Consider the following 25,955-nt stretch of genomic DNA (forward strand, 5'->3'; position numbering starts at 1 on the left):
CATCTAAACTTGGAAGTTCCTGATAAAATACATTATTCCTGATTTTAGACCATTTAATCCCAGTTCATCTTGATTTTCTCTTATAAATATTTCATTGAGCCTCATTTTGTTAACTAATGCTTACTTTAATGATTTCATTTAAAAATGCAAGGGTTTCTTAAATGATGGTACATTAACAGTATATAATCCACAAGAAGCCTTATTAAAATGAGAATCTTCAATAGTCTTTCCAGACACTAAATTAGAATCTCTATGTTGTGCTCTAGGAGTCCAAATTGTTAAGAACCACCCCAAGTAATCTGAAAATATACTCACTGATGTATTATGCAAACTCAATATTTAGCCAATAATTACCTACTTAATCTTAAATCTTCTTGAACTTTATGATTATTATTATTCTACTTTAAGAAAACAACATTTATAAGCACCACACACACAAATAGTATAAATGTGTACATATCTTTTTGCAAACAGGAATCAAAGATACAAAATATATTTATTGTCAATGTGATTCTATCATATATATAAACACAGAAACACAGACACACACACACACACACATATATATATATTTATACATACACACACTCATAAGTGTTCATTTCTTGGATTTGTCTACTATGGATATAGAACTAATGATAACTCCAAAGTCTTTACTCAGTTAACGTTAAGCCAGAGCACTGAGTAGGTGAATAGGGTCCATTTAAAAGTAGATGATGACAGATGGATACACAGAGGGAGAAGTTGGTCATCTCCAAGCCAATGACACTATATTCAGAAGAACAATAATATGGACACTTTGATCTCAGAATTCCAAGCTCCAGAGCTATGAAAAATTAAATTTCTATTTTTAAGCCACCAACTCCATGGTATTTTGTTATAACAGTACCTTATCCAGTCTCCACTTACCTTATTCACTGAGATCTGTCCTTTTGTACTTTTTGATGTCCCACATGCACTAGGCTAGCTTGGCCATGGGACACTGCCTATTCCTTCAACTAGAGCTCTCTCTGATGGTTTCAGCCTGCTATCACTCTCTGCTTGCAACTCACTTGCCACAGTATTGAGGTCTTCTCTAACCCTCTGCTATTCAAATCAGCCCTCACAATCACAATGGCTCCCCTTCCTGTGTGTCTCATTAATCTTTCTTGATACCACTGCTGTGTTGATTGACTGCTCTCCCCAACCAAGAGTGGAAAATCTTCTGCTGTTTCACTGTTGCATCCTCTGCACTAAGAACGTCTTGTGTACAGAAGTAACCAGCTATTAAATAAATAAAAGAGGAGGTCTCATAACACTTACCTTTTCAGAAGTAAAAAGACAGCATATGCTGTGTTCAAGTCTAAAGCATTTGTTGGCTTATCCAGGAACAAGATGGAAGGATCAGTGACCAACTCCATGGCAATACTGATCTTTTTTCTTTCTGCCTTGGACACACCATGGATTAGTTCAGTTCCAACCTAAAACATAATATGACCAACAGGAATCACCACAATCACTATCATTTTGTGGAAAAACTCTGTACCATCCCTTGTAATTTAAATATTATGTGAAATACTAGCCAGATGTGATGGTACACACCTGTAATCCCAGCACGTGGGAGGTTGAGGCAAAAAGATCCTTGTGAATTGGAGGCCATCCTGACTACAAAATGAGTTCAGGACCAGCCTGAACTGCATACTGAGACTTTGTCTCAAAAAGACAAAAAATAGATGGTTTCTTACAATATTATCAATGCAGTAAGTACATTATTTTCTCTGAATGTATATTAGTCTATGTTTATAATATCATAAAAGACAAAAATTACAAATATTTAAATCAATTATGTGAATTTTAAGAAGTCAATAATTTCTTTCAATGTTTTTGCTGAAAATTCCACAGATTAATATAGGCCAATACATAGACAAAAAAAAACTGAATAAAAGGAAATACCTGGTTAGAAAGAAAAAATTAAATAAAATATAGAGCCCAAGCGAAAGAAAAAATGAATCATTCATAATAAGAAACTAAGTGGTAAATGGTAGCATGGCAGGGCTATTTCCCAAACAAGAAGAGTTCACAGTCTTTCAGCAAGTGTCATGGAAGCAGCAGTTAGCAGAAACCTTGTTTTTCGTTGACTGAAGTAGGGGATACTACACCAGGTTAAAGCACAGCCATTATCATCAGAAAGTTCGTTTTCACTTAAAACCCCAAATATCTGTTCACAATTTCTTTTATAGGGAGTTCTCAACTGGAAAGGACACTCCTCTGATTTGCATTCACGGATCTACACAACCCTCCAAATAAAGAGTTTCTTTGTTCTCTCTGTCTCTGTCTTTCTTTCTCCCTCTCCCTCTCTGGCTCCCTCTCTCTCCTCCCTTTCTCTCTCTGTCTCTTTCTCTCCCTCTCCCTCCCTTTCCCTCTCTCTCTTTGCCCACAAGTCAATTTCTAAATCCAGAAAATGAGCCTCACAGATAAGGATCTGGGGGGAAAAAAGAGAGTAAAGGAGTAATATACATGAACGAAAAGGAGTGCAAAGGCCACAAATATATAACGTGAGAATTAAACTAGGTAAAATGTGTTGAACAAAATTCCCTGCAACTCATTATTCATCAGTTCCAGAAATAAACCTTCAAAAAGCAACAGCACAAACTTCCCTGGAATAAAGAGAGATAAATTCCTAAGTTTGAATAGAGAAAAGCACAAGTAGAAAAATCAGTGCCAAATTATCAAATGATCCAGAACAGACAAGCTGGGTGAGGATCATTTGAAAACCATTACATGAGGAATAGGTTTCTTTCCTAGATCTTCTTCAGCCCCAGGATCAAACCATTCTTAAATAATTTTTTCAGCTTAATTTAAATGTCCTTATGAAGTTATGAGATGCTTTTCTCCTCTCTACAGGAAGCTGCCACTTTGACCACACACACACAAAAAAAAAAAAAAAAAAAAAATGTTTTCACGCTCGTCAAGTCTTATTGTGGCTATGATTTCACTTGTTTTAATCACATTACCTTGCAATCTGCCACTTTATCCAGACCTAATTCTTGAATGGTCTCATTAATCTTCTCATTTTTTTCATGATTGGTCATGGTTGTGGGAAGCCGAATTGCTGCTGAGAAGCGCAAGTTTTCTCTTACTGTCAGTGTGCCCATCATGACATCATCCTTAAGGCAAATGGTATTTTAGTGAGACAAACCGAGTCTTTTCTAAGCTCATCCATCACCCTACAACACATATAATACACCCAAAGTAGAGCTCTAGCTACATTCAATTCTACCAATTACAGTAACTATGTGTTAGAGGTCTGCATATCCCATTGGTATAAATTTCACACACATTTGCACAATCAAGGAGAGTAAAGCCATTACGATTGTCTTGATCTCTTATAATTAATTTGTATTTTGTTGATTCCCTTGCAGAAACAGGATTTTTAGCACATATTAGAAACAGGCATGAACAAGATATTTTTACAGATTGTAGCTAGACCTTTACAGGATGTTCACAGTCAAATATTTGAGAGGGTCCACACTGGAGGAAAGGGGTATCTTTAAAGTAAATGATTTACAATGTATATTTTCACTCTCACACAGTGTATGTTTCACTCTCACACAGTGTATCTTTCACTCTCACACAGTGTATGTTTCACTCTCACACAGTGCATGTGTTTCAGTTAAGAGAGTCTGATGCCAAGGCTGTTGTTTTGGGGGCTGATGGAAAAGGCAACATGCTGGGGAAAGGGGCAGGTCTTGTACCCTGTATTTTATAAGCTGTTGTAAAATGGAGTTTATCATTATTTCAGTAAGGATGAAGAAGGGTGCACCAGCTGAGGTGGCCTACAGAAGCAAGGAAACAAAAGCCTGTCTTGCTGCAGTTTTCTTAAATGTATAATTTTGGTTTCTAAGCACAATTTTAAGATCTTGATTTCCATGTCTGCTTTCTACCTGCATTTATCATTTTTTTTTCCTTTCTCATGATGTAACAAGCACTTTCAGACTTCTTTCTACAATAACATGGCAAGGATATCTTCAAGGGAGAAAGAAAAGTGGAAATAGCATAACATTAGACCTTGTAGAACTGATATACCAGATTCAATGGATACCACTATCCTACAAAGGTCACAGTCTGTATCTGCTCTGCATATTCATTTAATACCACACTAAAGCTGATGGATAATTATTAAAAGCTGATCTCAGGATACTTATTTCTATATGAAGCTTTTCTAAGCAGCTGGATGCTATAAACCAAGGCACTTGTCCATATAAAAATGAGAAATCTAAAATGCAAACCCAGTAATACTCACTTGTGTCACATAACCTGAATAACATTTGAAATTGGCAGGATAAGGTTCTCCATTTATCAAAACATCGCCTGAGAATTTTTCCAGGTGTTTCCTTGCAGCTAAGATATCTAACAACCTGTAAAAGGATATACATATTTTGGAACTTCTATCCCTAATACAAAGCCTATATTTATCATCTTTTCTGCTCGAGCTACAAAAATATCTAGCCTGGATATTCTATGTTTTATCTAAATATATGCATTCATTATAGGATACTTGAAAGTCCCCCCCCCAAAAAAAATAAGTTATCATTTGTTTATCAAGCAGATACCTCACAAATTATCCTGTTGGTATAGGAATTTGGAGGTTACAACGCACATAATATGCTCTTTCATGTAACACTCATGACTGTACATAAAATATCGGTTACATCTTCCCAGTTCAATTATCCATTTATTTTCACTCTCCATTGGTTCATGATATTGGCTGCTAACAATCACTTTATAATGTTCTAGTAGTAAACAAGACCAATAAGACTTGGTAGTCTTTCACAAGCTGACCAAACTGAACATTATCCACAGCACCTAGGGCCAGACTAGATGTACGCAAAAATGCTGAACTAATCCTTGCTCATGTAACAATGATTTTTTTAAAGACACTGAAACTAATAACATGGCTGACCTATACTTTATTTTATACTCACACAGATTTGCCTGAACCTGGAGGTCCAAAAATGGCATTGAGGCCAGGTCTCATGATCCCACTGTAAGCATAAAAATATATTGATTTATTGCTTTACATTAAAGAAAATGGTGCTAATTTTGAGTTTTAATTTATTACACTTAATATAGGCTGATGAATTGATACACAGAAAACAAAAATAAACCTAAAATAAAAAAACCTGATCAATAGGTTTACAATACAACATAAGGGTATTTTTCAGTCACAACCTATAAGGTTTAGTATCCTTTCATGTACAGAAACTCTTTGATTCACAAACACTGGTGTCCATGAGTAATTTGGTTCCTCTTTGGCAGAATTTTGCTTTGCTTCAGGAACTCTGCATTGGGGTGACAAATGGAACCAAAATCGTCTTCCCACAGTAACATAAATGTAAACATCTTCTGTGCTCTGGTATATGATTGTAGCTTCCTCTAGCTGATATCATGATTCCAGAGAGACCTATACACCCTTGCTCTAAAGAGCATTTTGGTGAGCTTGTTAGCACATACAGTGTTATTTAATCTAGCACAGCTCCACAGAAAGTGCAGAGCAAAGATCATGGGGAAAAGTGTACAGCCATGAGGAAGGTGGCACATACAGGCAGACCAATTAGGAGATAAGTCACATTAGTGTTTTCACCTATCACACTGTCTTGTACTGTACTTCTTAAAAATATTGTGGGTAAAAATAGCTATGGTTCAGAATGAATTAGCTATGTTTACATTGAATCTTCTGGGAAAATGTTATTCAGTTTCCAATGAAAATGTGTTTTCAGCACATTATTGGGGGTTGGAAGAGATTAATTTTATTTATACTGAACCTTATGGGGAAATTTGATTCTGTTCATGACAAACCCTATTACAGTTCAAAATTATGAAATACATTAAGCTCATGAAGGGTGGCACTACAGTATTCTCAAAGTCATTTATTCCTTGGTAACTTTTTCTATAGAAACAAAATTGATTAAAAATACATGATTATACAAAAAGATTTGTTAGGCTGATTTACAGGATCAGAACTAGAAGAGTCACAGGCCATCTGCAGGATCAGAGATAGAAAATTCCAGCATGGCTCTTTTTGTGCTGCTAATTCAAAGGATTCAGAAGCAGCCAGAGTTGGAGGCCTAAAAACTCACAATAGAGTCACTTGTGTGAGTCTCTATCAGAAGGTCAAAGAGTCTGCATGGAAAAGCTCAAGAGTGTGAGCTAAGGGGCTGGAGGTTTAGCTCAGGGGCATAAGCACCTGCCTTGCAAGCAGGCAATCGTGAGTTCGATCCCTGGTTCCGATAAAAAAGTTTAAAAAAAAAAAAAAAAAAGATTCTGAGCTAGAATGCTGAAGAAAGTGGAGACCAACGCCCAAAAATCAATGGCAAAGAGTGGTGCAAAAAGAAAAAGATAACACTTCCTTTTTCCCTTTGAGTTCTGTGCTGTGCCTTCGAATCCATGTTTGCTCATCCAAATTCACATTATTGGCATATGTGTAAATCTTTCACAAATACAACTGCAATTTAGTAATTCTTTCAGGTGCTTCTTATTCAAGTTGAACCATAATAGTAGATGATCACAGTTCACTGTTTCTCAACTTGACAATCTAATGTATCTCCTTAAACAATACTTAACCTCCAAATATAGTAGAAAGTACTTAATTACACTGAATGTAGTACAACTTTTCCGCATACAAAAGACAACACACTAACTCTCTCTCTTAATAGAACACAAAATGTTTCTCTGGGTGGTCCTTACTCTTCTTCCGAATTCATTAAATTATGTATTATCTTACAGATTTAACAAAGTTAAACCAATAAACATTAACACAAAGAAAGAAATCAAAGATATTTAATAGATGTGTTAATACGCTCAAATATATAAATAAAATGGGAAGGATATACTCTTAAAAATTATAATCAATACTTCTGAAACCGGCTGATGTTTCCCACTGCTATTGATAACTAACATCTAGCACTCATTACTTTGGTCACTAGAAAACATTTCAGTGGGACTTGGTTGTTTGATTGGATGGGATGATACCTCAAGAAAGTTTTGGGTCTTTTGTCATCCATGCTGCATGGAGTGTCACAGTTTCCCATTACTATCGTTTGTGTCTTCAGTGACTTCCAGAACTCTTATGTGTTCAGTGATGGAGTGTTTAGATGGTGGTGGGATCATGAGATTGCTATACTTGACTAGTTAGGAAATGGAGCCTGGTGGTAAAGGGTCACTTAAAGAATCACTATGAATGATACATCACCCTGTCTACCTCCTCACTTTACTCTCTCTCTCTCTCTCTCTCTCTCTCTCTCTCTCTCTCTCTCTCCCTATAATTTGAGCAGTTTTTCCTCCAACTTTTCTTCTTTGAAGTGGTTGATAATTTAAATGTTGAGTTATGAGTTTCAGTGATGAGAAAGTAACTAAGGTATCACTGTCCTGAATAACTGGCATGGTAATATTTGGGACCCTAAGTGGCTTCTTGGGATCCAAATATACTCCAAGTATCCTTTTGTTTACAGCCATTGTGGAGGATAAATGCAATTTCTCCTTCATAGACTGGGTCAATTCTCTATTTCAATAACATATCCTTTTAAAATCTTGTTGATTGATACCTAATGTACACAAAATAGCCAGAGTGAAATCATTGATTTCAAAGGAATCATTGTTGTGTCCTCTTGTACAATCATTGCTCCTTCTGGAACTAAGAACCCTAGATCCACTGAGCATCAGACTGCAAAACAGGAAGCAAAACTTTGCTAGTTTATTGCTAAGAGTAATAGTGAATGATGTCATTTTCTTTTCTACTTCTTTATTAATTGAACAATGATTCCTGGTTGTAGGAGAAAGGGTAGTGTATATTGTTCACTTATTCAAAGTATGTAGAGCATTCAGGGAAACCTTTCCCCAGTATTACAATGCTTTTCTATCTTGATGTCACACTTATTATGTCTTAAAAATCAATTGTACCTTTATACCAATCCACTTGCTTCATTACCATAAGGAAAAATACTAGAACAGTGAATTCCAAAAGTGTGAGCACATTATCACACTTCATTGGCTGAGAAGGCTATTCCTTAGTCAGAAGCAGAGCTATGTGAAATACTGTGTTGGTCATATGTTATTTTGTAAGTCCAAGGTTAAGAGTTTGGGCTGGTTATCCATGGATTCAGCAACACTGCAACCGCTCAAAGGCTAATCTAATATATAGCCTGTGATGATCACCTTTTCTGTCAGCAGCACAGACAAATTCTGAGGTCCCAAAATGACCCATTGCTTTAGGATATCAATCTGTGACCTGTTGATAGTTTGATTATACTGGACCCTTCAATCATAGAATGGGCAGAGCTTCATTATTACTAGAATAGACACTTATTCTCATGATGGATTTTTTTCTCCTTGCCAATTTTCTCTAAACTGTTGCACTTATAAAATGGTAAGTAGAAGGATAGGTAAAATGTGCATTTTCTATAGCTAACTGACTGAGATATCTCTCACTGAAATTTTGGACATAGACAATGAAAGTTTTGATAACCTGGAACATTCACTTTTTATTTTAGTGACCTTATCCTGGCTACCAATACAAAAATATACTACAAAAAACAGTTTTTTTATTTATTTATACCATTTCATGCATCATCTTTACTAATAACTGTCTGATACCTGCTTCTAAAGTGATGAGAAAGCAAGAATATGCACTCAAAGACAGGGAATTGAACAACTTATAATAATAGTGCAACCAGCCCAGAAACCATCAGGAGCTGCCGGTAGCTGGAGGACTGTAAAAAGCATTTTGTGGCATTTTATAGAGGACAGAAGTGTGAGCAATACTCAGATCCAGAAATCCATCCAGACCCCTTTTGTAGGTCAAAGCTTCATTTGTGAATTTAGGGAGAAGAGCTGATTTATTGAACTCACATTGCAAGATATGGAGTGCTGTGAGGATGCTTTAATTTAGTACTTTGCAATGGTATATATCTAATAATTTTCCTTTATTTTTTCTTAGGTTCTTTTTCCTTTATCATCCCATTTTCTTTACCTCATGCATCTAATATACGTGTAACGTATAATATATATTGTATGCATATATACGGGAGGTGTCAGTATATACAACAGGAGAAGAAAATTAATTAATTCATAACCCTAAATAATGCCTTTGTTGGAATATCAGTGTAATCCGCATGAACCTTGTGTATATAGGACTTTGATAGCCTATTATATAACAGCCTATAATCAAGGTCTGATCTTTTCAAATCTTCCCTCAACGTCCAATTACACACCACTCCCTCTGCTCCATCTGCTCCCGTGAATATACTTTAAAACTCCAATTCATGAGACATTTACTCAAGATGCAAGAATAATAAAAACATTAATCAATCTACCTCTTTCTTTCAAGTATTATTTCTGTTTTCTCCTTTCTTTTTTCTAATTTATCCTCTTGATTTTCCTCTCATTCCCCCAAGTCCCTCCCCAAACACCATTACACACAGAAACACACACACACACACACACACACACACACACACACACACACACACACGGAGAGAGAGACAGAGAGAGAGAGACAGACAGAGAGAGAGAGAGAGAGAGAGAGAGAGAGAGAGAGAGACAGAGAGAGAAACAAGAGAAAGCAAGGCAATATAATGCCTCCAAAAACAACTAATTCCCCAATGGCATTGATGGAGAGAAAATCAGAAACCCAAAGACTGAAATATACAAAATGATAACAAGGAAAACAGAACTATCAATAAGATATTCAGCGGGCCCAAAGATGACTAATCCAAAGGAATAAAGAACTTAACTGTCCCCACACAAAACACAGCACTGACTGATGCAAGGGCAGAGCCACCCACTTAGTCCAAGGAAGTACTACAATCTGTTTACCTGTGACATGGGGCGCCAGAGGTGAGAACTAACAAACTGCCCTAACTCTGAATGAGGACAATCTCAAAGAGAGAAAGAAGCAAACAGATTCCATGACTATGGACATTTAGTGCAGCCTACAATGTGGTCTCCATTCAGCAGAAAAGCTGTTGGCAAAAGAAATGGAGATGTGTTAGGTACATGTGCCAACTCCTCAGAAGACATGTAAGTGTTACCACAACCATGATGGGAATAAAGTTTGGAGTCAAGAGATGGGTGGAGGGTTAGGGTGTAAAGGAAAAGGGGATAAAAAATGGGAAATAAAATGCATTATGTCCATGTACCAATTCCCCACCATCATCTACTAATGAAAAAATTTCAAAAATGTAATAATCTTAAAAATATAGTAGAATATATGATTGTCCTGTATAGCAAAGAATTGAAGTCCATAAAAATCTTTACTGAAACTATAGGCGGCAGAATTCGCCCATGAGAAGAGACAGTTCCCGAACTAGAATGCCTAGAACATAAGATTCAATGCTGGACAGCATAGGTCCAGAGATAGCTCCAAAACTCCAAAGATCATAGAAATTGATTCAAACAATTGATTCAAGAGGCCAAGATCCCTAAGTTTAGGTTAACAAGAATCAGAGAAAAATCAGAAGATAGCAAAAACAGTATGAAAACTCTCTTTACTGAAACCATACAATAGCTTATCTTCCATGAAAAATAAAACCTTAAGAAATTCATGACTGTGTATTAGTCATTGATTTGCAAGAGAGCAGAGTAATGCACTTCACCTCCTAAAAACGTGAGCTATAAAGGGACAGGGATGGGAAGAATGAGGGATTTGGCCCACACTGTGAAGTACTTCTACTAGGGAATAAGAAAATGCACCAAGCAGATCACTAAATAGACTAAGAATAATGGGAGTCAAATTTCTTCTGACATTTCACAAACTTTAAAATGTGAAAAGATACATAGGACTTGATGAATTAATGAGAAATCATGGATTTTTTTATTGACATGTATACAACTGTGAATGTTCAGGAATACATATAAATGCTAATTCTGTTCAATGAAATGAACAAGAAGAGACACATGAGTATATATTTGATAGATACATAAGTTTTCAGTTTTTACTTTTTAGTACATATTTACATTACATACTGGCTACTCTGTTTGTGGAGACTCATTCCACAAACAGCACATCTCAGTATTTTTCTCAGCCTCTTTGCCACCACTCATCACCTCTCACTCCATTTCTTGATCCCCTGTCCATTAACTAAAATCTATATATTTACATCCTATTATCGTTAATGTTTCTCTTTATGTATTTTCGTGATATTAGGGAATCATGAGTATTTGTGCTTGTGGATCTGATGTATTTCCTTGATATTATTGTCTCCGGGTACATCTATTTCCGACAAATGACTTAAGATTTTCCTTCTTTATGGCAAAGTAGGAATACAAAGTATAAAAAGACTGCATTTGTTTCTTCTATTAATCTTTTGTTTAAAAATGCAAATCACTTTTTAAAAATCTTGATGATAAAAGAAAAGTCATTTCATCACTGTGTCTCAGGCTTACTCTAAAGAAATGAAATTATGTGTCTACATATTGGTACATATACATGAACTCACAATTAATTACTCACAATTAATTATTGGTAATATGGAAAACATGTATAACTAAGGTGTAGATCAACAAAGAACTCTTTAAAAAGATGTAACACTTACCTTATATTTGATAGTATGTCTTTTTCCACTGTTTTCTTACCAAGTAAAAATCTACTCTTCATTTTTACTCTATAAGAAATATTATGAAAACTTAAGACAGCCCCTTCAGGATGTAACTTCATGTCATTAGGGATCATCTCAGAGACACTGCTGACGTTTCTTTCTGACAGTGGGATATTAATCTGGTCGTTATTAGAGGACATCTGGAGAGTTTTCCTCTGCTGTAGAAGGAAAACCAACAGTCAGGTGAATCCCATCAAATTGGCTTGTAAACCCTAGGTAATATATTTCAATCAGCGTGTTTTAAAATGCATCATTATAAATAAATTCTTTATCAATAAACAGCATACACAACTACTTTAATACTTATGATGCGAGACATATGCATCCTTAAATACGTAGAGTCCTATTGTCATATTCCTAAGACATAATGAGACGTGATGTTTAGACTAATCTGGCTTGAAAAGCAGAGTATAAGACACCTTATATTCAAGGAAAGACCACATGATCATCATCATACTTCCTACATTTTATTATACTTTGATAATTTATGATATTGCTAGTATCCAAAGGATTTAGTGAGTCATTCAGGAACAAAAGCAATTTCTCTGAATTTTTACATCCTAATGTATACTTGTGAGTATTATATGCTTTCAATAAAGTAAGGTGGTAAATTCCAAAAAGATTTCCAAAGACACAATCATCTTCTTATTTGGTAAACATACAATACTGAATTTCTAAAAGATATAGAAATTTATTTCTATAATAAATTACAAAGGAGAATAAAGCCTGTAAAGATCACAAGATTTTGAAGCAACACTTGAATTCTATTTATAAAAGTTTTCAATGTTTTAGGAAACAAGTTACAGAAGGCCCTGTAAAAAAATTATCTACACTAAACATTACATGAACAGAGCTAGTAAAACAGGATTGAAATGTAACCTACAATAAACTAGTTTTTATTTTTAAAAGCCAAATTCATCCTTGCAGTACTTTCTGTCGATGTATGTATGTTTGACTAACAGGTTCAACCAAATAATGGTCATGAGAAGAACCACAGAGAGGGAGACAAAACATGAGAACCTGCTGTAGGAAGAGCTCTCTGATGAGAGAAACCAAAGCTTCCTGAGACAAAAGAAGAATCAAAATTCTGGAAAGAAAGGAATAGCCCGGAACCCAGCTCAGCACCTGTTAATTTTCCCTCCTGATATTTGTACAGGCAAACTGCACCTGCATGGGGAATATTTCAGGAAATCCAAGCAGAACAAATATACTAGAGGAATACTGGAAAATACTTGAGAAAATAATTCAGCAGGCTTTCAGCTAAGACATTTGATCTTTCAGCCCCAACAAAGACTGAGAGTCCTTAAAAGGCAAAGTTTGAGATCTGAAAGGCTACGCCCTAGAAATATGGACAGATGGAAACAGGCCCAGCTCTGCTTCTTCACAGTGACCTGTGAAAGTCTTTGCTGAAGGAATGTTAATCCTCTCTTGACAAAGATACTGTTGTTCACACTTTCCGCTGAAATTATCATGCATGCCAGAAAAGGAGACCTGTATCTCTAGAAATGAATACTGAGAAATAGACCTAGTAGTAATATCCAGACTGGAGTCATCAAATGGTAATATTCATAAAATCGTTTTTGATAAAACAAAGGAAAATATAGATTACCACCTAAGAAACAGATTATTTCTAAAAGAGTAAAAATTTAAAATTAAGTATGTAATCTTAGCAGTTTACACAGAAAAAGAAATGGAATGTAAAGTGGAGGAATGATATATAAGAAACCAAAACAAGGAGTTTCTGACCTTGAAAAACAAATTAAGAAAAATTTAAAAAGATAAAAACATGAAAAAATGTAAAGAAAAAACACAAAGAAATGGTTCTGGCATATTTGCAACTGGAGTTCAGAGGGAGAAGGAAAAACAAACAAACAAAAAAAGCCTTACCATTTGATCATATATTTGCCAAGTATCTCCTGTCGAAACTTTGAAGACATAGATTAATTAAACTCTACAAATATGAAACTGGAAAGTTCAAGAGAGCCACTTACAAGCATAATATATCCAAACTGCTAGAAAATAATCTCTGAGGGACTGTTCTATACCCAAAAACTTACAATTCAAAACACTCAGTTTGGAAAATGGACACTTGGGAAATAATTTTGAGCTTGGCATCTAGGGAATTAAAAGTAAAGAACTAAATATTAATGTGCAATCACTGTCAATGGTAAAAATTACCCAAAATTTCATTCCACAGAAGCAGTTAAAAGAAAAGGCATAGGCACTGAAGGGGACTCACAACTTTAATTTGCAGTCCTGTGAACGATTTGCCTATGACTTCAGAAAGCAAATACAGATTTTCTTCATTTAACAAATGTTTCAACTTACATGTCACCACTGAGACTTAGAACAAATATTTTCTGAATTATACGACTCTATACATCATGTTTATAGAGCCTTGGTGTCTTTTTTGTATACTATACCTTCTATATACAGTACTATAATTTTTACTGATTCTATGGTACAGTTTTATATTGTTATATATTACTGCATGTAAGAGTTATGCAAGTAATATCAAAGTTATGAAGTTGAAGTTTCCTTTGCCATTTCTTTGTTCTGAATATTGTAATGTACATACTATAATTACAACTCCTAACTTAGTGACCAATTCATTTAACACCCTAGGCATAGGAACAGAACAGAATAGTCATTAAACTAAGAATGGTTACAGAGCAACTTCCAGCATCACTTAACAGTTGTAAAACTGTTAAGTAATGTGATGTTTTAAAAGCCAAATTCATCCTTGCAGTACTTTCTGTCGATGTATGTATGCCTGAACAGTAATGTGATGTTAGTCAAATACCTGAATAGTAATGTGATGTTCAGGCATTAAGGATGTTTCTACCTTCCCTAGACACTTATTAAGAGAATGCCAAGAACACATTGTTTTACTTTAAATAGATAACTGACTCAAGATGGAACTGAGCTTTCTGTGACTTTTCTTACAAGTAAAAAGTAACAAATGTAACTGAAGTACACAAGAAAATATACCTATGTCTACCCAAAACAGTGGGCGATAACTTCTAAATACAGTAATAGCATTAGAAGGGTACATAGAGAGTTCACCTGCCTGGTGAGTGGATTGAGTTTGAATTCAAGGACTCCAACTTCCTTTCTAGGGTTCAAACATCTGCCTCAGAGGAATGCATAACATACACATAACATATTGCTGAAGTGTGGTATAACTTGAAGAAATGAAGAAAATAAAGAAGGAATGAGGAAGGAAAGAAAAAGTTAAACTTGCAAAAAAAACCCTTTATTTCAAATACAAAAAGAATAATGTTTTTCCCCAAGATGAAACAAACAGTGTAGCAAGGATTATGAAACAGAAGAAAATACATCTCAGTACCAACTAGTGCATAATGCTTGTTAACAGTGTGCTGTGGTAGAAAGTAGTGTAGTTAAGTATACATTAGTCTTTCCTGTAGGAGCAGCTTTCTAGACCCTGGTAGTGCTCTCACAGGACTAACAGTATGGTTTTAAATGAAGAAAAACACTCCAATCATGTGTAGATTTCTCGGTGACAAAATTCTGCCTCCTTCTCCTTTCTGTTTCCTGGTTTCCAGAGCCCCACTAATCCTAACTGCCTTCTCCTCACTCTCTGTGTCCTAAACCCAATGCAGGGACCTCAAGTTCATTGATGAAAACTTCCAAGGAACTTCACAGCCCACTGAAGCCAGCCTTCTCATGATTTCCAGACTAATTATAAATCTAATCAACTTGAAAACTTCTTCTAAAGAAGATTTTAGGGCTTGTTTTTCTCTTTCCAGTTGTGCTATTTCTGGGACCCTACATACATCATCCTCTTTTCTCTTTGTATATTCTAACTACCAAGGCTACAAATTTACTTTTTGAACACTTTAAACATTTCCTTTCACTATATTTAGATAGGTATACATATATATCATAATAACAATCTTTAATAAAACTACTAATTTTATATTCCTTTTACCGTAATCTTAATTGTATACTTATCTAAAACCAGAGTACCAAACGTGGTTATTCTACAATGAAAATTGCACAAATAAGAAAGGCAGATAGGAAGTCTGCAAAGGAAGATTTTGAATCCTGTAACTTTTAAAACTATTTCACATTGAGTACACAAGGGAGCTGTTTTTTATATTTTTTCATAGCAAAGTTTCTAATAAATGGAGATTTGGCCTCTGTCTCATAAATCTAAAGCTCCTTTATAAGCACATACCTCTGTTCATTTTTTTTTCTAGTAAAATTGCAAATTGAACCCAGTGAGTTTACACTGTGCTACACAACCAGATTTTTTAAATTCTTATTTTGAACATTGTTTCCATACGACATTAAATTGCCCGGTAATGTTCACATTGTTTATCCTTCTGTCTCAGTCAGAGTAGTAGCATTATAAGTTTATTCCAGCATGCTTGGCAAGCAAGACTGGCTAAAGAATTTACTTACATGAATCTCAAGAGTCTGCAATCATGCTGGACATGGTAGAGTTTATCTGTAACCACACCACTCTGCACATTGAAGCAGAGTGATCATTAGTTGAAGGCTGTTTTCATTTTCATAGTAAGACTCTGTCTCAACAGAGGAGGGAAGATGCATAGTAAGACTCTGTCTCAAGGAGAGAGAGAAAATGCAAAAGGAGAGACAGATGAGCAGGGAGAACAAAAGGAAGACAGAGATGGAAAGGAAGTTGAGAGAGGAAGTTGGGAACAGGGAGATTACATTTCCAAGAAGATAGGAGCCTGATGGTTTTATTATCAGGTAGCTATTTTTTATGGAAAATACAAAAAGGAGCACAAAATATGCATTCTAATTTTCAAATATTATCCCTTATGTTTAAGACATCTGTCAATCAATGCTTCTCACATTGTTTCTCACTCAATATATACACCCTGGTGCACCTAACATGGACTCTGAATTCCAAGGTTGCTCATTAAAGTTGACTTGGGGGTCAGTCTGCTCACTGAGGTGACTCCAGGAACCCCCTAACTGTTTGTATAATCTACAGGCCACGCTGTGACAATGAATGAACCCCTTTATGAAAGATATGCATGCTCAGTGAGAAGGTCCAACACATAAAACACATATAAACACAAAGGACAAAAAATTCATGTGCCCTAAACCTGTGAGTCATCAAAAGCATGATTTTGAATTCCACTAGATGCAGTCAGAGACATAAAGGTGGTCTTTGCTACAACACCATAACTCATAAACTGGGCTTACAAAGGTTATGACAAAACAAAGATTGGTTTTCATTTTGTCAAATCACTCTCAGCTCTACAGATAACCATGTTAGTCATTAGAGAATCTGTCTGTATGGTTTACAGTTAAAATGACTGCAAGTCACATGTATCCCAAGGGAGGCTTTTGGAAGTTGACTGGATCATGGGATGCTATACTGATAATCAGTGGATTAACCCACTGATGAATTCATAACTGAATATGCTGTTAAAATGTGGAAACTTTTTTAAAGAGATCGCTCACTGAAAACAGGACCTGAAAATACACATATATGTATAATTTCTATAAGTGACAACTTTATCTTATAATTCTAGAGACTGCCAAGTCTAAGGGCATGCAACTAGGAGCTTCAGTGTCTGCTGATATCTACTTTCAGGCTTACAGATGAATCCTGTGTCTTCACATGGTGGAAGGTCCTTCTTATGATTTCTTTTTTATTGAATTCATTGGTCCAAGTTAGAATACAAAATGATCACCTTCATTTTAGGAAATTCGTACCTGTGGAAGGTATATTTTGGTTCTTTTTTTTTCCCCATTCCCATCCTCTTTCTTCAACCCCTCTTCCTTATTTACAAAGTCTTGTTTCCATTTTATCCTTCTTTTCTTAGCTTTTTCACTTCCCCATCCACTCTTCCTAGTTCCTCTTTCCCTTGAACAAGTCCTTCTAGTTTCACAATATCTATTATATATTTTGTTCTTGTTTACAGTCTTCCTCTTATTATCTCCTCAGAATTAAAGACCATGCCACAGTGATGTACGCATACCCATGTATATCACAGCACATTTTTAATAGCTAAATCTTAGATGCAACCCAGATGCACATCAACCAATAAATGGATAAAAAAGATGTGTGTGTGTGTGTGTGTGTGTGTGTGTGTGTGTGTGTGTTATAGAATGGGTACTACTTAACCATAAAGAATATATTCTTATACCTGGCTTCTTCCTTCTTCCTGCATCTAGGCTACCGTGTGTTAAATGACAAATGAGACTCATGACAATTAAATGCATGTAACTGGAAAGCAAAGCTGTAACCAACATGACTTCATCTTACATCGCATCATTTTGACAAGGACATGTGTCTCCTTAGAACAATGTCTGAAAAAAAGGCACATTTTCTCAGAGGTCTGTTCTCGTAAAATTAAACTCAACACTTAACAAAGATGTTTAAATTTATAACACAGAGGCAGAGTACAACCCATGAGTGATATCATATGATGTGGGAAGCCCTGTAATTGGCTGCCACTTTATATCTATCTGCAGGCCACACCACCTTAATTCCCTCTAGGAGTTAAGTTTGGTAATTAAGCAGCACTTTGCATAACTTGTTTAGCCTGGTCCGTTGTTCAGGGATTATTCTTATGATCCCACAAATGGGAAATATGAATTGACCTATGAACCTCCCTCTTGCCTCTGTTGCTAAGTTACCTGCTGATATCTCAGAACCCAAATCCCTCCTCCCCAATACCCTATATATTTGTTACTCCTTCTGTGAATAAACAAGAATTGATTGGAATTCCTCAACTTGTCTCCGCTCTATGTATCTCTTGTTCCCTTTTCATCTCCACTGCCCCTCTAGGGGTTCCATGGACTTACCCACAGGCCGGAAAAATATGATACATATTAAAGTAACCTAGATGATATGTTTTGTGATATCTAAGAAAACTGGAAGGGAAATTGGAAAGAAAATGATAGCGTCTCCCTGAAGAGATGCTTTTTAAAATTCTGACTAACCTGGGATCCGGGCTACTGATTTTTAGCATTGAGCAAGCTAGATCGAGTCAGGTTAGCATATTAATGTATAAAAGTATGTGTTTCTAAACACATACTTAACACTAACTTTCCCCACCTTTGTGAGGTTGATCCTTCTACCTCTATGATCAGTGATAAGATTAGCAGGCTGGTAAGTGACTGGATGTATCCTTCTTGGAGGAAGAGATTCTGTGGCACACTATGCGACTACTGATCCATCTCAATGCTTTGATAATAACTGCAAAATTCTAAAAAATAACCAGAGCAGAAATGCAGAGCTCCTCATATAGTAAAAACAGTTCAGAGAAGAAAATGATCCACCAGGTGCAGGGTAGTAATTAACATTCTTTTCATAAAAAATTCTGAGCATTAGTTCGTAACATATAGTTTTGTAGAGGAAGATAGAGATACTGGTGGTCACTGATGTGTGCAACAGCAGTCACCCAACTTCCTTTAGTCTCTGAACAGAAATCTGAGTTGCCACTTCCTTAGCAATGCCCTGTGCCAGGGATGAAAAATGATGACCATCCAGAGAGATGCTTACCAGATGGGCTCTACTGTCTGGTGCTGCTGAGAACGAACTAGAAGTAATAACCAATGAACCTTTTAGCTTCATTTGCTAGAAAAACCTGCTGTTAGCAATACAATGCACATAATAAGTCAAAGTTAGATGTGAATTTTGTTTCAATCCCATTGACTTGAGAAAATTACAGTGTTACAATGCTTGCTCTGTCTGTTGTGAAAAGCAAAACCAAGCAAGACAAAGGGTCTACTATGGCTAAAATAATGAAGCCACATATGTGTGAATATCTCCAGGGAACTTACTGATGTTCACTAGGTCATTTTCTGACCTCCCACTGACAATCATTCATTCATTCATTCTCTAAGAGCCTTATCTACTGTAGGTTGTTTCAGTGATTCTTCCACATTTATATAGAAACCTTCACAAATTGCCAATATTATCTGAAGTTTTCTCTACTTCTCAACTACTTCTTGGTTTCTACATGTAGTTTTTGAAAGGCCAAATAATTGATGTCCCACACTATAAAAATTATCTGTGACTTTAGGGATGTTCATTAAAAATACTGAACTTTATTTTATAGGTCCTCTACAAAATATCCCCTAGATATTTTACTAGATGCCTTTGCATACATAAATTTGTTTTTCTTTTTGGTAAATTGTGCAAAGAGTTTCTTTTCAAAATGTGGGCTTTTAAAAATGCAATTATTTTAAATGTAGTAATTTTTAAAAATAAGCCTGATATCATTTAGATCTAAATTGTCTCCCAAATGCCTCATAGCTTCAGAGGTACAACTTTTGGAAAGTGACTATAACTTGAGACACTAAACAATGAATTAAAAGTTGAATGTGCTGTTCAGATGAGAATCTTTGTTCTGAAAGTTGGAAGCCTTAGAGCATGACCTGGAAGATGACATGTCACGTTCTATATGGCCCTTCCCCTCTGTTTCTTGGCTACCATGGGTTGAACAGATTTCCTGTGCTATAAACATCCATCACACTGTTTCTGAATTAAAGTCATCCATGGACTGAATTCTCAAAAATTGTGAGCAAGCAAAAAATTCTCTTTCTTTAAACTATTAGTGTGAAACATTGTATACCAAAAGAGGAAAGAGACTAAAGTAACAACAGCAACAAATTTGCTACCAGCACTGGAGTAATAACTGTGAACCCACTGACTGTATGGATCAGAAACATGTGTAATGATAAGAGGGAGGAGTTTGGAAACACTTGGAAGTGCAGACTAGAGAAACTCTCAATGCTATAAGAATAGTTTAGGGATACTTATGTTCACACCTCAGAAGGCCAGAATGTTCATAAAACTGGGCAGAAAAGGCCAGCTTCATGGAATTTCAGTCAGGAATAAGGGACACATTGATAATTTCAATAGAGGCCATGTGTATTGGGCCTTGGTTTTTTTAAAAGAAGTGTCCTATACGGTGCTCAGGCTCCAAAACAGTAGGAGATTGCAGTTAAGAATGGCAGAGTAACAGATCAGGATGAGGAAAATTCAAGTCTGCCTAAATGTTGACACAGCCATTTGGGTAGAGTAAGCAACTTCAGGTCAGGTCAGAAGCAAAAAGTCTAACTAAAAGATATGAACTTTGTTATGTTTGGGCAGAAAGGAAACATCTTTAAAGTTCAGACTAAATTGTATAGTTCCTGAAAGTTTAGTATTGTCTTGAAAGCCAAGTACTTTGTAGCAGTCCAACAGGAAAAAATACTCAACATCCTCTCAGGAGCTTCATTAGAAGCCATTCACCACAAGCTAAATAGTGCACGACTAAATTCCTGTAAAATATCTTGATCGCATAAAAGATCATGAGGCTGCTTTATATATTTGGGGAATCCTAAGGAAGTTTCTTTTGTTTTGGATATTTGAGCTATTCTAGGCCTCTTAAGAACATAAGTCAACAAGCTAACAGCAAATTTCACCAGCACTGCTCCTTCCCAGTGAGAGACCAGCTTTTTGTTTCATTTTGTCTTTTCTTTTTCCTGTGAGTCCTAGTGGTTAACTGGAACCCCTAGTGACAATAAGGTTAAGGACCTCAGCAGAGACAGTGCAAAAAGCTCACTGCCCTGCAACCAGTGACTTGAACAGCGATACTGATTCATGGGATTTAAAGAGCCATAGGAGAGTAAGAGGAGATTAAAGCAGGATGGAGCAACCCTGGGTGTCTCCATGGCAGGGCAGAAGCAGTAGGTCAGTAAGGTTAGGGACCACAGCTACAGCAACAAAACTAGAACACCAGCAATGAAGTTAAGGAGCAAAGTAGAACGATCCATCCCAACCTGCAACAAGTGGCTTGAGAGAATACAAGCACAGGGAAATGAAAGATCAATTCAACAGCTACAACATGATTCAAAAAAGAAAATCATGGTTCACAGGAGTCAACAAAAAAGAAAGTCAGCAAAAAAGGTATGAATAAACTTACACAGTAGCAATGGTAGAAAACATTTAGAACTTGGAATAAGAATTTGACATATCAATAAACTTGAACCTCAGAATATAATATTCAAGATTCCAGAATTTTGGCACAAGAACAAAATATTAAAAGCTGTTGTAGTAAAGAAAAACATCACATATAAAGGAAAACCCATCAGAATCACACCCAATATCTCAACACAAACCCTTAAGTCAAGGAGAGTTGGAGTGACGATTTTCAAATCCTGGAAGAAAATACCTGCCAAGCCAGATTGATGTCACCTGAAAAACTATCCTTCACAATTAATGGAGAAATGAGACAATTCCATGACAAAAAACAAGTGAAGAAATTAACAACCATTAAACTAGCTCTTCAAATTGTAATGAATGATTTTCTAGAAAAAATCACAGGGGACACTATTAAAAGAACACTTAGAGAAGGAAACTATAAGGCAGGTCAACAATTAACAGAAAGGAAAGACAGGGAATTAAGAGCAGGATAATAATATGACAAGAATAAATAAATACATATCAGTTAAAGCTCTCATTGTAAATGGTCTCAATTCACAAATCAGAAGAAACAAACTGGCATTAAGTCCTGTAGTTTCATGTGTAGCATCTGATGCCAGCAAAAACTGTTGATAAGTCATATGAAATGACAAATGCAAACTACCCTGATGTGACCGTTTTATGTTTATATGTGAACAGAAATTTCACATTAAACACAATGCATATTTAAATTACTACTTACCAATTGAAAAAAAATTTAAAATATTTTAATGCTTGATAGAAATATTTGGAGAGTATTTATAGAACATGAGATCCAATTATCTCCCATAATTTCTAGCATTACTATTGAATAAGACCCAACCTCCAAACCATGTGTAGGACCAGAGACTTATCATCCTAATGTGACCCAGAACATATAGGTTAAGAACAATGACAACTATATGAGCCCTCTCAGATTGTACAGGAGACTATGGACTTCTGTGTTATGGGGCAGCACTGAGGCTGCTCTCCCATTTCCTTCTTCAGTCTCCTCTGCATCCCTGTGTGACACTTGTACAGGACAGTTCCCTCAAAAGTAAAAGAAAAGCTTCACTGAATAGCCAGCACATTTTTCGCATTACTCTCAACCAAATATATGACTGGTCTTTCCCTTTTAATTACAATGTCGATCTGTTAAGCAGAGAGGACCCTTTGATTCTCTGATGCCCATTCTAATGTGCTCCTTTCTTTTCTTTTGCGGGGGGTGAGGGGGACTGAGGATTGAACTCATGACCTCACACTTGCCATGCAGGCACTTACCGCACTGAGCTAAATCACTAGCCCTCTAATGTGCCCTTTCATGGCATCTTTCCATCCTAAGTTGCAGTTTATCTTCTACTCATCATGTTTTTGATCACTTCACATGCTTCATATATACACTGTAATTACTTAATGATATTAAGTTCAGAAATAGATTTTGCATGTGCATGTGATATTCTAATTCTTTGTGATGCACGAGAATGTTTTTTAAGGAAATTACTTAATAAACTCCAGGGCCTAGTTCAAAATTGCCTATTTTTAAATATTAATCTGTATATCTTTATGAAAAACAAGATTTTCTTTATTTTTTGTCACAAAGAAACAAAACATGCAATATCAAATACTGAGAGGTTTACAATCCATTGATTTGGTGTTTTTTCTACTAATTAAAAATATTTTTCTAATTAGAATTATGTTAATAAACTTTTGTAATTGATAAAACTCAACTATTCACAGAAAAATACAAAGAGGAAATCAGTAACTGTAGTAAAATGAGCAAACGTGGACAAATTTTGTGTTCTGCTAAAATAAAACTGATTGGGGCTGGGGATTTAGCTCAGTGGCAAAAGCACCTGCCTTGCAAGCAGACGGTTGTGAGTTCGATCTCCGGTACCGATAAAAAAAAGCAGAAAATAAAACTGATTGATCAATTCCTTCAAAACACTATTGTTACCAAATTTACCTTCAACCATGGTATATTTCCCTCTCAGTAAATTTTTCCTGATCCTATATCAACTATACTTATCTTCAGACATTTGTGGGAAAGCAAGAGGGTTATCCCTACTGACTGGCTCAGACCCAGAATCACTTGCACCTTGTTATCATTTCAAGACACACACACACACACACACACACACACACACACACACATATGCACGCACGCACACACATATGCACGCACGCGCGCACACACACACACACACACACACACATACACACCACAAGACAGACAGAGAGAGAAACAGAGTCAGAGAGAGAGAATTGACAGCTTCTATTTCATACTCACTTTCAAAGCAGTCTGGGGGAGCCACAGACTCATCATCTCTACTAAGCACTAAGGTGATTTCCAATACAAAGTACACACAAACCCTATGTACCTCTCCCACCACACACTCATACCAAATTACTCACGGGGCTCAGTTCATTGGGTTCAGGTAATTAAGGGCTGGAACCTCAGAATAACAGGACTCACAGGCAGAGTTTCCACACTCACAGATTAAAAAGTTGTTAAACCTAAGAGAGGAGTCGTGGAAACTTGTAAACAGTATCTGAAGAGCAGTTTCCAGTTAATGACAGGAAACATCTGTACTGCACTCACGTTATATTAAGAGTTTCTTGTGTTATGCTTTCCAGGTTTGCCCACAAAATATCGGGTTCACCTGGCCCTCAGGCCTCAATCTCCCAAGTAGTTGCTACTGTAGGCAGTGCCTTACTGGGCTCCTCCAGTAGTGAGACATCCAGAAGACCTCCCAGAGCACCAAGGTTCTACTCCTAGCTGCCTCCCTGTAGCCTTTGGGGCCTGGGTTCCCTCTGACTTCCTGCTCCTCCGCGGAGACACAGGACACAGTCTGCAACTTCTTTCTTTGCAGGGACTGCCCCTCCTCCCTCTCCTGGGTAGGGTACTCACCGCAGGCAAATCTGAGTTGGCCGGCTGGTGGGCAGTGTACTCTCTGCCAGTCTGTAGGAAAGCTGGGTTGGATGGAGGAAACAGCCCTGGGAGCCTAGGGTGCACCAGGGCGCGGTTAGCTTTTGGAAGGCAATGTGGTGCAGATGTTGATTCCTGCCACTTCTTTGGGTGGGGACACCTGACAGGGCCAGATATGAGTCCAGTAGGCAGAGGGCTGAGCCGCCCATTGGGCAAGGATCAACACTCTCTCTTGGGCGCCTAAAGACCTACTGTGCACCTAGGGACAAGTCCATTACTCCTGCCTGCATGACTTTTCCAAATACATAGACATCACTGTTTCCGACGCGGTCCCTGGCTGATGAAGACCTGCTCTGCTCACATAGCTTGTCCATCCCAAAGGTGAAAGGATGATAGTTCTTTCCTGGACATTGACTGAGGGGTTGTGCCAAGTTCTATAAAATAAGGAACTGAAATTTTCCATGAAAATCTTCCGTATTATTACTAACAAGCCACCACTGTGTACTTCCCTGCGCTATTCTAAGGATCCATAATCTCTAGAAAGTGACTATGGGATTAGGAAAACAGCAGGGTATCAACTCCACCATCTACCTTCAGAAATGAGTCCTTGCATGGAGATATCTTCTGCTTTGCCATATCAGAAAAATAAAATCATGCAAACATCCAGTTGCTTTATTTAAATGGACATTAGAAATTCTTATTAGTTTTTCGCCCAATACAGGAGAGTCCTAAGAAAAGACTAGAGAAAGAAATTGATGGTGCATAATGTTTTATAATATTGAAAACACCATACTGTATATTTTTCAATAACTAGCATTTGCAGATAATTATTCTTTTAGCTTCAGTTTATCCATTACTAAAGAACCACGAAGAAATAGATCTGTTTGTCCTGATTTATTGTAAGCCACAGATATGGCAACTCTTTCAGATCGTGTTCTCAATAGCTCCTGAATAACAAGCTGGGAGGCAAATTTCAAGAGGAAAACTGTTTCACTCTCTCCCTCTCTGAGTCCTCATATATCAGGGGAAGACATGTGAAGCAGAGAGAAAGAACATGAACAAACAAAGCAAAACAACTAATTTGAATATACAATCCTGGAATTACATATATAAAATGAGAAGGCAGGGGAATTTCCTCAGCGGTAAACATCTTCGGACAAAGTTCATGTTCCAGCACCAAAGGGGGTGAAATATTATATATATATATATATAATATACAAAGCATATACCAAAAATCTATACATAAAAAACAACTGGATGACAACACTGTACGAGAAAATTTTACTTTCCTCTTGAAAGTAATGTGAGTGCTATCCCTTTTTTTCTCAGCGCATAATATGCTACATTTGATTTAATGAACATAGAAAAGTTTTATGGGCAAAATTGGATTTGGCTTAAATGTAAAGAATAGATATAGTTCTGACACTACCCTCACTTTGGTCACTTCTGCTGCTCA

At 36.5% G+C, this 25,955-nt stretch overlaps 1 protein-coding gene across 2 annotated transcripts in view; it reads right to left on the minus strand.

The window, feature by feature from the left end:
- The window catches only part of LOC100715785 (broad substrate specificity ATP-binding cassette transporter ABCG2-like), a 57,092-nt gene extending 32,464 nt beyond the window's left edge, over nt 1-24,628 (minus strand). For both annotated transcript variants that reach the window (XM_063247255.1, XM_063247256.1), the window contains exons 1-6: nt 24,482-24,628; nt 11,571-11,791; nt 4,965-5,024; nt 4,283-4,397; nt 2,994-3,146; nt 1,303-1,460 (exon numbers count right to left, since the gene is read on the minus strand). In XM_063247255.1, coding sequence (XP_063103325.1) covers nt 1,303-1,460; nt 2,994-3,146; nt 4,283-4,397; nt 4,965-5,024; nt 11,571-11,773 — 689 coding nt within the window. In that variant the 5' untranslated portion in view covers nt 11,774-11,791; nt 24,482-24,628. The remainder of the gene's footprint in view (nt 1-1,302; nt 1,461-2,993; nt 3,147-4,282; nt 4,398-4,964; nt 5,025-11,570; nt 11,792-24,481) is intronic.
- Between the last annotated feature and the right edge of the window lie 1,327 nt (nt 24,629-25,955).

This window comes from Cavia porcellus, unplaced genomic scaffold (genome assembly GCF_034190915.1).
Source record: "Cavia porcellus strain 051 isolate PalLab524CR breed Dunkin Hartley unplaced genomic scaffold, mCavPor4.1 scaffold_4, whole genome shotgun sequence".
NCBI lineage: Eukaryota > Metazoa > Chordata > Mammalia > Rodentia > Caviidae > Cavia > Cavia porcellus.